General features: G+C 43.9%; 1 protein-coding gene across 1 annotated transcript in view; it reads left to right on the top strand.

Annotated features, from left to right (window-relative positions):
- The window catches only part of GAD2 (glutamate decarboxylase 2), a 92,371-nt gene that overhangs the window by 53,573 nt on the left and 25,885 nt on the right, over positions 1–12,913 (top strand). The window contains exons 9-11 of the mRNA XM_010341243.3: positions 752–806; positions 2,264–2,380; positions 5,595–5,659. Coding sequence (XP_010339545.2) covers positions 752–806; positions 2,264–2,380; positions 5,595–5,659 — 237 coding nt within the window. The remainder of the gene's footprint in view (positions 1–751; positions 807–2,263; positions 2,381–5,594; positions 5,660–12,913) is intronic.

Raw genomic sequence — 12,913 nt, 5'->3', positions numbered from 1 at the left:
ATAATCACCTCTACCATCAGTTATTTTCCAAATAGCCTTTTTAAAACCTAGATCAATGACCCTGATGCAAAATTGGCCATGTTAGCAACCTCCAGAGAGCTATTTTGACTTAAAGAACGTTTCTCTGCCTCCATTACCATGATTGATTATTATAATAGGAAGCAAAGCACTGTTTTTTTTTTTTTTATTTTTAAGAAAGAAACATTTTTAGGGTTGAAAGGATATTTGAAACTTGAGCCCATTAATTTTTGGCCCTCTTTATGCTTTTAGCACTTGGAATGTCATTAGGTAGCTTATTTACTTCGTATCTTCATCCAGATGTTTCAGAATGGATTTTCTTTTCTTGGTGTGTCATTGGTATGTGAAATTGCAGGTCAGTTTATTAAAAGGTTTGGAATAGAAAGGTTTTTCTGAACTCTCCTTTCATTGCCAAACGTTTTGCTCAAAATCAGGTTTGTTTTAATTGAATTAAGAGGATGACTTAATAAGAAGGTGGTGTACACAGCCATTATAATCGTTCTACGGAGAACAACACAGTGTGGTCAGGAGTCTGCAAAATGGGCCAGAAACTATAGTCATGCATCATCCAGGCAGGTAAATGCATTCTTCCTGGAAACAGTCAAGGAGTTGTTTTCACTGAGTATTATTATCAACAGTTTAGGGTTGGACTTTACCCTCCTGCTGCCGCTTACGTTGTAAAGTCCACGAAGCAAATTACTCAAAGCAAATCTGTATTTCTTTTTCCTTCCAGAGGGAAAATGATCCCGTCTGATCTTGAAAGAAGGATTCTTGAAGCTAAACAGAAAGTAAGTTTCTGCCAGGAGCTTTATCCAGCCTGTATTTCTATTTCCATCCAGCGGAGAACAAAGCATGTTTTGGTTTTATTTTTGAAAGAGGATACAAACCTCAATCTCCCAGGTTTGATGAGAATATAGAATTCTACATCAAGTCACTGTTTATTTCTCTGAGTTATAGGCTCTGCTTTAGAAAAGTTTAAATTGCTGAATAAATATTATGTACAGAGATACAGTAAGAGTTTCTAACGCATTTGTCTTCCTAGGTACTGGGGGTTGGCATGAAAGACACACACATTTGAAAGAGTATTTTCAGAGGTGGGGAATTAGCAGAATATTAATGCAGTATGTGAGGGACCCTGGTGCAGTTCTTCAGAAGGGGCCAGTTTTTCCCATCTAGGTACATGCTGATAGCATTGGCTCTCCAAACGTCTTATTTTGCAGGAAGCAAATTTAGAATTCTTTTCAGAAGTAACACGCTCTGAAAGCCTGCCCATGATTCCCAAAGCTCTAGAAAGTCATTTACAACCCCGGATGGCTCACAAATCAGAGAATTTGTTTCTAAAATTCTGTTTACCGTTTGGTAGATATAATCTACAGTTCCTGATTTAATGACATACACATTCATTTTACTACGCGTATGGATGTAATTATTTACGTTCATATGCCCTTTCTCATTTGGTTTTGTTTTACTGAGTGACAGGCAGCAGATTTCCCTCATTCTTGTACAGATACTAGAACTACTTCTAGTAACATCAACTACAAGATTAAACCTTTGCTGCCACCTAAAGACTGACGCCGAAACGTCATGTTCTATAGACAGGACAGAGTTCTTACGGAATGAGTGACGATGGCGATCCTGTTTGTGGCCTTCTTCTGCCCTCTTCCAGCCTGTTATTTCAATCAGTTTTCATTTAGCCATGGTCAGAGAGACTGAGGACTAGTTGGATGGATGAAAGTCGTGGCTTATTATTTTAGCCCCTCTGTGCTGAAATGCCAAATAAATTATCGGAGCATTTTCCAAATAGGAAAAACGGGCTGGTCAGAGCTACTTCTCTTCATTGTCCTGCCTATTCACTCTAGGGGACTTATGAAGTTTGGAGGCCTCTTTGTGAATAAGGAACACTTGAAAGTGAACAAAGCAGGTACAAAGGGCCAGAAAGTCTACCGGGAATATATACATGTCTTGGGGACATCACTAACAGCCTCTGGGTTTATTGCGGCCTCTTCTGAAAATCCGAATGTCTGTTCTTATAAGACAGTAAGGTCCAACAGCATGGCCTAGAGAACTCAGATTCCAGAGAGTGAACAGCAGTTTGTCCCACGCCCTAGGGTATCAATAACTCATCTGCTGCTTCCCAAAATTCAGACGTGTGTGTTAGGGGGAGAATTGCCATTGCTTTGAATCAGCCTTTAAAAAGAACCCTTGAATCTCTTTTCCATGATCTGGGGCTTTCTCGTTCGCACAGGGATTTGTTCCTTTCCTCGTGAGTGCTACAGCTGGAACCACCGTGTATGGAGCATTTGACCCCCTCTTAGCTGTCGCCGACATTTGCAAGAAGTATAAGATCTGGATGCATGTGGATGTAAGTATCCCTTAGGGACCGGCCACTAAAATGTCCTTGCATGTTTTGCCTCTGGGACACATAAAGGAAATTTGTTTTCTCTTTTTTTTTAACTCGATCAGCTTATTTTCAGAGTGGTGATATTAAAGCTTTTAAAGACGGCTAAAGCAAATTAGCACACAACTCACACAGTACACAACATGCACCAGAAGCATCCCGAGGCTGATTATGCCTTAATGTCCCTAACATGGTAATGTTTGTATTTCTCTGATCAGTACCCAAGCTGACTACTTTGTTTTCAATTCATCGAGCCATTGCATCTAACGGAGGAATACAGGCTGCACACACAGTTCCACACATGCAGCTTTTCCTCACTTACCAGGATGGTCAAAAGAGTAAAAATGAGTTGCATTTATGTAGGAAACCCAGAGGATAAAAAAAAAAAAATCCTCAAGCTCAAGTTAGATATTCCTATGTTTAGAGAGGAAAACAGGCTTGACAGCTTCCTGGGAAATATAGACAGCCAAAGTTTCAGTTTCTTAGCTTCGTCAGGTAAGAAGATAAATTATTTTTGAAAGGTTTTGACTTCAGGCCTTGTCACACTAGACAATAATGGAGGTGTGCCCACCAGAACATTTTCCAGTGGAAAAAAAAAGTGTCATGTTTTAGAAGGATTGAAGGGATTTAAGTGTAGATGAGTATTACTCAGTGTGGTTCAAAGATTAGCTACCACCTGCAAACTGTTAGTGATCCACATGAGATAAAGTTTGTGTCAAACCATCACTAATCACAAACCATCACAAACTAAGCACAATGCTTGATTCAGCTGGTAACTTTTTCATTGCAAGACTTCCTCAGCGAAGGAACGCGTAAGTTGATGTTCATTTGAGTGCAAGATTCTTTACGTTGTCATGGGCCAGCACCACATCTAAGCCAGTGCTGTGACAGTGATCCAGCCCTGGCTTTGCTCATTTTGGCTTTATAAAAATTATTCAGATCAAATTCATGCTCTTTTCTTTTTCTTTTCTTTTTGAGACAGAGCCTTGCTCTGTCACCCAGGCTGGAGTGCAGTGGCACGATCTCAGCTTACTGCAACCTCTGCCTCGCAGGTTCAAGCAACTCTCCCGCCTAAGCCTCCCTAGTAGCTGGGATTACAGGCGTGCGCCACCACACCCGGCTAATTTTTGTATTTTTAGTAGAGACGGGGTTTTATCATGTTGGCCAGGCTCATCTCGAACTCCTGACCTCGTGATCTACCCACCTTGGCCTCCCAAAGCGCTGGGATTACAGGCGTGAGCCACCGTGCCCAGGCTCATTAATACTCTTTTCTTTAGGAGCATAAAACTTCCACTGGCTAAGCTGGGCGCATTTCCATTATTCCAGAGTATTCATGCAAAGCAATCGCCAATCTTCTTTATCCTCCGTGATTCACAGTGAGTCATTTATTAGGCTACCAGAGCCCCTTTCATTTTACACTTGAAGACACTGAGAAAAGACTGAACCACCTCGGTACCATTGGTGACCTGGGTCTCAGGACTGGAAAGCCTGTGAGACCTTGCTGGCTGATTCAGGAAGAGGATTATCTGACAACTTCAAAATGAGAATGTCTGTGTGTCCTGAGCCAACAGAAGCTATGGGTCGTTCCTCTGGGCCTTCTACTTAAATTAGAACTAGGGAATCTTTTAACCAGTTTTATTAGCTTTTCTTTGAAACATACCAAGTTTACCACTTACTCTTATTAGCTTTGACATTCATACATTCTAAATTATAGTAGAAAAAAATCTTCAAATAGTACACATTTGGAAAATCAGATAATTTTTCAAAGTGCAAAAGAACTGGGCCCGGCGCAGTGGCTCATGCCTGTAATATAAACCACTTTGGGAGGTTGAGGCTGGTGTATCACTTGAGGTCAGGAGTTCAAGACCAGCCTGGCCAACATAGTGAAACCCTGTCTGTGCTAAAAATACAAAAATTAGCTAGGCTTGGTGGTGGGTGCCTGTAATCCCAGCTACTTGGGAGGCTGAGGCAGGAGAATTGCTTGAACCCAGGAGGCAGAGGTTGCAGTAAGCTGAGATTACACCATTGCACTCCAGCAGTAAGAGTGAAACTCTGTCTCAAAAAAAAAAAAAAAAAAAAAAAAGGAACTGAATTTACAACAAAAGTTTGGAGGAAGCAATTATATCATAAAGAGATTTTATAATCCCATTAAAATTATCTCTGAATTATTTGTACACACAGAGGAAAGTTAATGTTTCCAAATGAATCTCCATCTTGACATTCTGTTTTTAAAGGAGATTCCTACACCAATTCAAATCTTCAAACTTGATCAAGCACACATTTTTAAGACATGTGTTCTAATTGCTCAGCTAATTGGTATGAATCTTTTCTGCTTGTGGATTTTGGGTGGGGTTTTTCTTTTGGACACAGAATGTAAAAAATCACACATCAGTGAAATAGAGTTAAGAAAACATTTCCTATTTCTGGAATCATTTAGACTTGTCAAAAGAGTTTTCCCTGCAACTTGGAAGGTGTTTAATGGCCCTTCTGCCCATCTTCGCTGCCTGACACTGTGGGGAACACAGGGTTTCTCATTCTGAGAACATGACTTCACTAGGACTAACAGTGCCAGTGATAGGTTTGGGAGAGGGTCTTTCTCCATCTCCTGCAGACCAGGAAATAAGCCTCCAAGGTGGCTCCTTAACACCCATATAAATGTGGGATAGAGTCTGGGACTTTAGAATGGGCCCTCAATGTAAACTCTGAAGGTCTAGTGCCAGAGGAAGGTGGTCAACTCCCTAAGTTGCCTGGGCTCAAGGAGATGATTTTTACCCTAGGAGACTCTCATTAGTCTAGAAGACACCAAACTATAGAAATCTAGGCAATGACAGCTGGGCACAGTGGCTCACGCCTGTAATCCCAGCAATTTGGGAAGCGGGTGGATCACCTGAGGTTAGGAGATTGAGACCAGCCTGGCCAACATGGTAAAATCCCATCTCTACTAAACTACAGAAAATTAGCTTGGGTGTGGTGGCGCGCTCCTATAATCCCAGCTATTCGGGAGGCTGAGGCACGGGAATTGCTTGAACCTGGAAGGCAGAAGTTGTGGTGAGCTGAGATGGCGCCACTGCACTCCAGCCTGGTGACAGAGCAAGACTCCATCTCACACACACACAAAAAGAAACCTAGGCAATGACAAACTGCTATGATTTGCCTCTTACGATCTTTTTATTTTCAGGCAGCTTGGGGTGGTGGATTACTGATGTCCCGAAAACACAGGTGGAAACTGAGTGGCGTGGAGAGGTATGTTGCATTTTTCTTATTAACAACATGAAGTGTTAAAAGCCAACCGTGAAACACGAATTACAATCAATTTCCAGGAACTCTTGGACTACTGGGTGAGCTCACTCTATCCAGTGCCTGTGTTCCTTGCCTTATGTGGTACTCATGAATATGTGTAAACAACAGAAAAATCAAATATGTAAATATTATGTGTGAACAACAGAAAAATCAGAACACACATCAGGTGACTCAGGTAGAATGTCTTTCAGACATAGAGATTCCTTTCTAGGGCATATTCCTGGGATATCTGAACCAACCACAAAAAATTGTTTAAAACCTACAGGCAGCCCACATTTTCCAGGGAGAAGATTTATAGCTTTCATATTTCATAAAAGGATAATATCCACTGCTTAAAAAAACAACAAATAATTTCACAAATAGGCACCTTGCAACTTATCAATGTTGAAAGTTTTGGTTTGAGGTCTAAGATGGCTAGTTCACTTAAAGTGAGACTTACTAGCTATAACCTCATCTCATGGTTTCACTCCCGTAATAACCTTTCTCTGATGCTGCTCTGACTGATGCTGCAAAGCACCTTTTACTTAAAGCCTACACAGAAGACTGTTGAGAAAAGCTGAAAAACACAAAGGTGATAAGTCTGATTAGCATAAAGCACATTCAGGTCCAAAGAAAAGAGAAAAACAGAATGCAAAATACAGGCTCTGGTTCTGAACCACATGCAAAGAGAGCCCAGTTCTCTCATCACACCATGGCAGGTCAGACACAGTGGTGAGCTCTGATATTCCAGGCAACCAGGAAAGCCTGAATTCATCGGAGGCTGCCAAATGCCCACCATGCCCTGCCAAGTCGCCAGATGCTGCCCAGCAAACGCACCACACTGGCTCTGCTGCTAGACAGCTTGGCACAGTTTCAGTTCCAAGACAAGGAGAGATGCTGATGGAGCACAGAAGCACTTGTGAGCCCGGGGCATGTGGGAAGCCCAGCCAGAGTTGCTGTGCAGAGGGAGCGATGTGACACCCAGGCCCAAAACACACAGAGATCCCATGAGTGTGAAAAGAGAGGGGTAGGGTTACTGGGCTGGAATCCCACCGAATTAGTGGAAAGAAAGAAAAAAAAAAAATTGGGATACACCAGCGAAGGCCCATGTCAGAAGGGTCACTGTCCCTGAGTCTGACAGCCAGGGTCGGGGCCTGGCCTGAACACAACTGGGTTAAGGCGCCTAGAGCCGCCCAAGCTCTGATTGCAGGGTCGCATTGAGACATCAGTGGATGAGGACAGGCGTGTCTCCTTCCCAGAGTCAGCCAGTGCCAGGCCTCTGCTCTCGGACCCTTGGGGCTTCTCCCAGGCCTAATCCCTTTCCATTATGAAGATCTGCAAGAAAGCAGAAGCTTAAGGAAGAAGCAATTAACAAAACAGGGAGAGACAATAAAAGAGAGAACAACTTGGAAGGTACCTGCTCGCAGGATAAGAACAAGAATTAAATTCATGTGCTTTCAAGAGAGGTGGCCTAGATACAGTACTTTCTCTTCTGTGAGTTTCTGACTGGCGCAAAAAGTCTGTCATTTTACCTTTGATGCCACGTGTGACTGCAAATGCTGAAAGCCCTGGCACATCCTCCACTTAAAAACTCACAAAATTACCTACTCTGAGCCTTAGAAAAATAAACACCCACACAATTCTGTACCAAAGACTATTATCTGAGAGCAAAGCTTAGAACGTTCATCAAGGAACACAGAGTTCTTTTATTGCCACAATTATTGAAACTGTATTGTAACTAAAATTTTCAAATAGAATAACCATATATGAAGTCCTAAAAATGAGGGGGCTGTTGGACCCCCTTGGCCAACCCATTTACCCAAGGATATCCCTCTCACTGACTTATTAGTAAAAGGTGTACTTTCTAAGTGAGTACAGTTGGAAGACCAGCAGAAACCACGTAATGTGTATGGCCACAAGTTTAGAAAAGAAATGTGTCTCACTTAGAGAATGACATTTTTCAAAGTGCTACAAACCAAAGTTTAGAACTCACTCTAAAAGAAGAGGAAATCCATAGTCAATTCTTGTCCCCAAATCCAGAGGCTCCTTAGTAGTCACATGGAATCCTGAATGCCATTCTCACAACAAAATGACACAAGAGGGCCAGGTACGGTGGCTCTTGCTTTTAATCTCAGGACTTTGGGAGGTGAAGGTGGAAGGATCACTTGAGGCCAGGAGTTCAAGACCATCCTGGGTTTCAAAGTGAGACTCCATCGCTACAAAAAGACTTTTTTTTTTTTTTTTAATTAGCCAGGCATGGTGGCATACCTAGCTGTGGTCCTGGCTACTCAGGAGGCTGAGTGAGGCAGGGGGATCACTTGAGCCCAGGAATTCAAGGCTGCAGTGAACTATGATGGCACCACTGCACTCCAGCCTGGGCAACAGAGACCCCATCTCTAAAAAAAGAGATTAATTAAATGGCACAAACACCTAGAGCCCTGCCTGTCATTGCCTTTAAGAACCAACCAAATTCTCAGAAAACAACTCTCTTCCTTGCTAGCATTGTCAAAATGTCTAGAGATGGTGCCACTGAGGGTGCAGGCCACAAGGCCTGAGACTCCAGAGCATGACTCTGTGTGTCGTATTTTTAGTTTTCTTTTTCTTTTATTTATTTATTTTTGAGATGGAATCTCATTCTGTCACCCAGGCTGGAGTGTGGTGGCACTATCTTGCCTCAATGCAACCTCTGTCTCCCGCATTCAGGCAATTCTCCTGCCTCAGCCCCCTGAGTAGCTGGGATTCCAGGTGTGTGCCGCCACACCTGGCCAATTTTTTTTTCTTTCTTTTTTTTTTTTAGTAGACATGGAGTTTCACCATGTTGACCAGGATGGTCTTGAACTCCTGGTTTTAAGTGATCAGCTCGCCTTGGCCTCCCAAAATGCTGAGATTACAGGTGCGAGCCACCGCACCTGACCTCTGTGCATCGTAAACCAACTTGTCTTTAGTCCCTCCCGCCCATAGGCTGCTGCTTACTGTAATGATCCTCTGATGTGTTCCACTCTCAAGGCTTTACATCTCAGCTGAAGGTGCTGGTGCAGTTTCTGCTGTCTCACCGGTTGCCCTCATTCCCGCCCTGAGAGCCAGGGGTTCAGGATTTAATTTGATCATTGCTAAATCTCTGTCTTCTGCAAGCCACAGCACAAGGCACCATGTGACTGCAAAGATAAGTGTGGTATAAAGCCCATCTTTAAGGAGTTTAGAATCTAGTGGGGAAGCTTGTCCATGAACAGTGGATAAAAATTCAAGGCAAGGAAGCCAAGGCTCAAGAGACAGACACGGGAGTGGATTGGAGAGCACAGAGAAAGGAATGGTTCCTTCTGTGATTACCGGGAGTTTTCGCCAAGCAGGGCAGCATTGGAGCTGAGCACCATGGCATACTAGATACTTCATCAGGCAGAAGCAGAAAAGGGCATTCAGGCGGAAGAGACACAAGTGTGAAAGTACACAAGGTCTTGGAGAAAGTTCAAACAAGTTTGGTTGGTGGATGACATGGTTTCACAGCTGTGGCCAGGACACGGGTTGAAAATGCGGAAGTCTTGGCCGGTGAGTTTCAGCCCAGGGCCTGCCTGGAGAGCCGGGTCAGTATCCACAGGGATGCTTCCCATGAAACATACATCCCTGAGCTGGGTGTCACTGCTGTGTGGGCCACCATTATGCGTGGAGAGCATTAGATTCCTCATAGGGGACAAAACCCGTGGAAAACCTTTGCTGCAGGAGGCATAGCAGGCTCTGAGCAGAGATGCAATACGATCTCACCTGTTAATGCCTGCGTCTCGGCATTAACTCTGCATTAGAGAGGAGACGGGAGTCAGGGACTGATTAGAAGCTATTAAGCTATTAGGAACGTCCACGTGTAGGATGGGAGAGACGCTGAGTGTGTAGCAGCAGAGAAGGAAGTAAGTGGATGGACCTAGGAGAGCGGGAGAGAGAGAACTGTAAGGGGCATTATCAAGATGGGGCAGAAAGGCATGAAACCAAGGACAGCAGTGAGGTTTGGAGGCTGGATGCCTGGAAGGAAAATGGCACCAGCAACACAAATATGGAGGAGAAAGAATCAGTCTAGAAGGCTGAGCAGTGGTGAGTGGGGCCTATGGATTTGAAGCACAAATAAGAGCGTAGGGAGGTGTCTTTAAACAGCCCTGCTGGATTCAGTTCTCTCCAACTTACAAAGGCTGCAGAAGCTACGTGACCGAATCCCACACCAAAACACTTTGAAGTGAAGCCGAGGCTGTTGTTTTTTTTTTAAGTAAATTGCCAACATTTCTTAAATAAACTAAGGTCATGTCATCAAATCAATCTGCAGGGCTTTTTGCCATCTTTATGCCTCTGAGAGAGAGGTGGGACAGAGAATTCAGTGACAGGTAGTTGTGGGCCTTGGCAGCTTCTCTTCTAAAAAGACAAATAGGCCCCACATAGAGATAAACACCACAGTCACAGAAATGGAGGACGGCTGTTTCCTCTCCCATCAGGCATTCTTTCTGACAAAGCTGAGTTTATCAGAGTTAGATATCTAGCCATAGAACATGATGGAATGTATAGAATGGCTGTGTGTACATACGTGCACGGTGTCACCAAGTTTGCAAATGGCAGAAGTGAAATCTATAGCAAGAGCCAACTTTATTTAATGCTCACTGCATGTTAAGCACAGTTCTAAGCATTTTACCTAAAGTATTTATTATTCTCCTTTACCAGGTGAGAAAATCTAGGCACAGAGAGGTTAAGCAATTTACTCAAAGTCAAACAGCTAGGAAGTGATGAAACCTGAATGCAAATCCATATTACCTGGCTCCTGAGGGCTTCCCCCTTAACTATTATGTCTGCTTTACAGCCTAGGGTCCTGACTGCAGGGTCATTCTACAGAGCAAGTAGATATTTTCTTGGAGGGAACTTTTCAATACCTCAATGCTGTTATTATTCATTAAGTCATTTAGTCCTCTCTTCAGGGTTAGTTATCTGATCATGAACTGCCTTTGCTTCCATTTCCTCAATTCCAATCCTAAATGTATCTGACACATAGTGTCAGAGCCAGAGAAAGACCGGAAGCTGAGCTAGACTATTCATTGGTCTGGATAAGATCCCCAGGCCAGTGAGTGCCCTCTGACTGTCTGGCTGACACCTACCCTTTATCAAATGAGTGAATGGGGCCTTTCCCAGCTTCTCATTTCTTCCCAAGGCCGTCATACCCAGAGAGGTAGGAACTGGGTGAGCCCAAGTCCATTGCACAGCCAGACAGGGCAACAATCAGTGGCTCTCTGGAGGCAGCTGCTGCTGGTTGTTCTGTCACGCTTTCCTTCCTCCTTGATGCCACAGTCAGATTCATGAAACTCCACTGCCACGACCCCTCAGTCTCTCCGAAGACAGTGCAAAGGCTCACCTTACCCAGTAAATGTGTGAAGTGAGCCACGATATTCACAGTGGGAGCAGTTGCTTTTCCCAGAATCAAAAGAGGAGCACAATGGAAGTGAGAGAGAGACGTTGCAGAAGTTAAACAAGGTCACGGAGAGAATACTGAAAGAATCTGGGGCCTTAAAAAATAAGCAAGATTTAACATTGTGAAGCAAAGGGAGATGATGTTCCAGGAAGAGGAGACAGCACTACAAGACCCAGCAGTGTGAGAACAGAGCTCTCTGAGAACAAAAGAGAATCTGGCGTGATGAAATGGACAAAGAAAATCGCCTGGTCGCAAGGCCTAAGGCGTAGCTAGGGCTCGCCCCAGGGGCTGCACCAGTTTGGAATCTGCAGTTTGGAATTTGGGCTGGAGGCAAAAGAAAACTGTCCGTGATTTCGGAGAAGAAAAGGGCCATAAACACAGACAGAAAATAATTCTGCTGCCAAGTGAAGAAGAAAATGGAGACTGAGAATCAGTTACAACACAATTGCTGAGTTCAGATTAAAATAAAATAATTATTATTAAGGGAATCTGAACCAAGACTACAGTTTAAACTTTTGAAACAACATAAATCCTTGAGTGGGGAATCGCTATTGTGTAAGCCACTGTTACTGATGAGAGAGCATCAAATTTCTTCAAGGTGTGAGGCAGAACAAGACGGAACTCTCCCCTGCTGTGGGAGCCACAGCACCTCTCACCTGCAGTCTGGAAAGAAAGTAACTGGATTAGGAAACAGAAGGAAGCAGGGGCCTCACCAGAGGCTACTACGAAACAACGAATCTGAGAGAGAAATTTGGACATCAATTGATTAGAAAGGAAAAATCGAGTTAAGAAAGGAATAAAATTCAGCAGTGGAATGAGCCCTCTCTTTGAGCTCCAGGCCACAGCAATAGCAAGGACCACAGAGGCACAGGAAGCAGCTGCCCTCACTGGCCAGGTGCTCTGGCCATCACTGGCCGAAGGAAGGACCCTGGACTGGGTGATCCCAGTCACTCTAAGGGGCTCTGGGGTGCATGCTGCCACTGGAGCTGGGGCACACCGCATGGTGACCCCCGCCCTCACCTGCTATTTCTGTGGACCAAGAAAAGTTGCAGTATGAACTCCAAAAAACTGAGACAGGTCTCAGTTAATTTAGAAAGTTTATGTGGCCAGGGTTGAGGATGCATGCCTGTGACACAGCCTCAGGGGGTCCTGACAACATGTGCCAAAGGTGGGCCGAGCAGTTTGGTTTTGTGCATTTCAGAGAGATATAAGACACTGATCAACATATGTAAGGTGAACACTGGTTTGGTCTGGAAGGGCAGGACAACTTGAAGTGGGGAGGGACCTTCCAGGTCACAGGTAGATAAGAGACAAATGCATTCTTTTGAGTTCTGATTCGCCTTTCCAAAGGAGGCAATCAGATATGCATTTATCTTAGTGAGCAGAGGGGTGACTGAATAGAATGAGAGAACAGGTTTGCCATAGGCAGTTCCCAGCTTGACTTTTCTCTTTAGCTTAGTGATTTGGGGGCTCAAGATATTTTCCTTTCATGCATGTTTAAGAGTCTACTTTGTGTTTACTAAATGTAGTGTTGTGGGAGCATGGGATGGGGGTGAGGGTTGAAAAATTACCTGTTGGGTACAGCGGCCATTGTTCGGGTGCTGGATACACCAAAAGCCCAGACTTCACCACCACACACTATATGCATGTAAGAAATCTACACTTGTACCCAATAAATCTATTTAATTATTTATATTAAAATAAATACATACATTTAGTGTCAATCTGGAGTCTGAGAAACAGTACTAAGAAACTGAAACTCAGTTGCGCGTGCCCTGGGCCTGTCG

This window comes from Saimiri boliviensis, chromosome 8 (assembly GCF_048565385.1).
Source record: "Saimiri boliviensis isolate mSaiBol1 chromosome 8, mSaiBol1.pri, whole genome shotgun sequence".
NCBI lineage: Eukaryota > Metazoa > Chordata > Mammalia > Primates > Cebidae > Saimiri > Saimiri boliviensis.
Note: the sequence above shows the minus strand (reverse complement) of the source record. Positions and strands in the feature narration are given on the sequence as shown.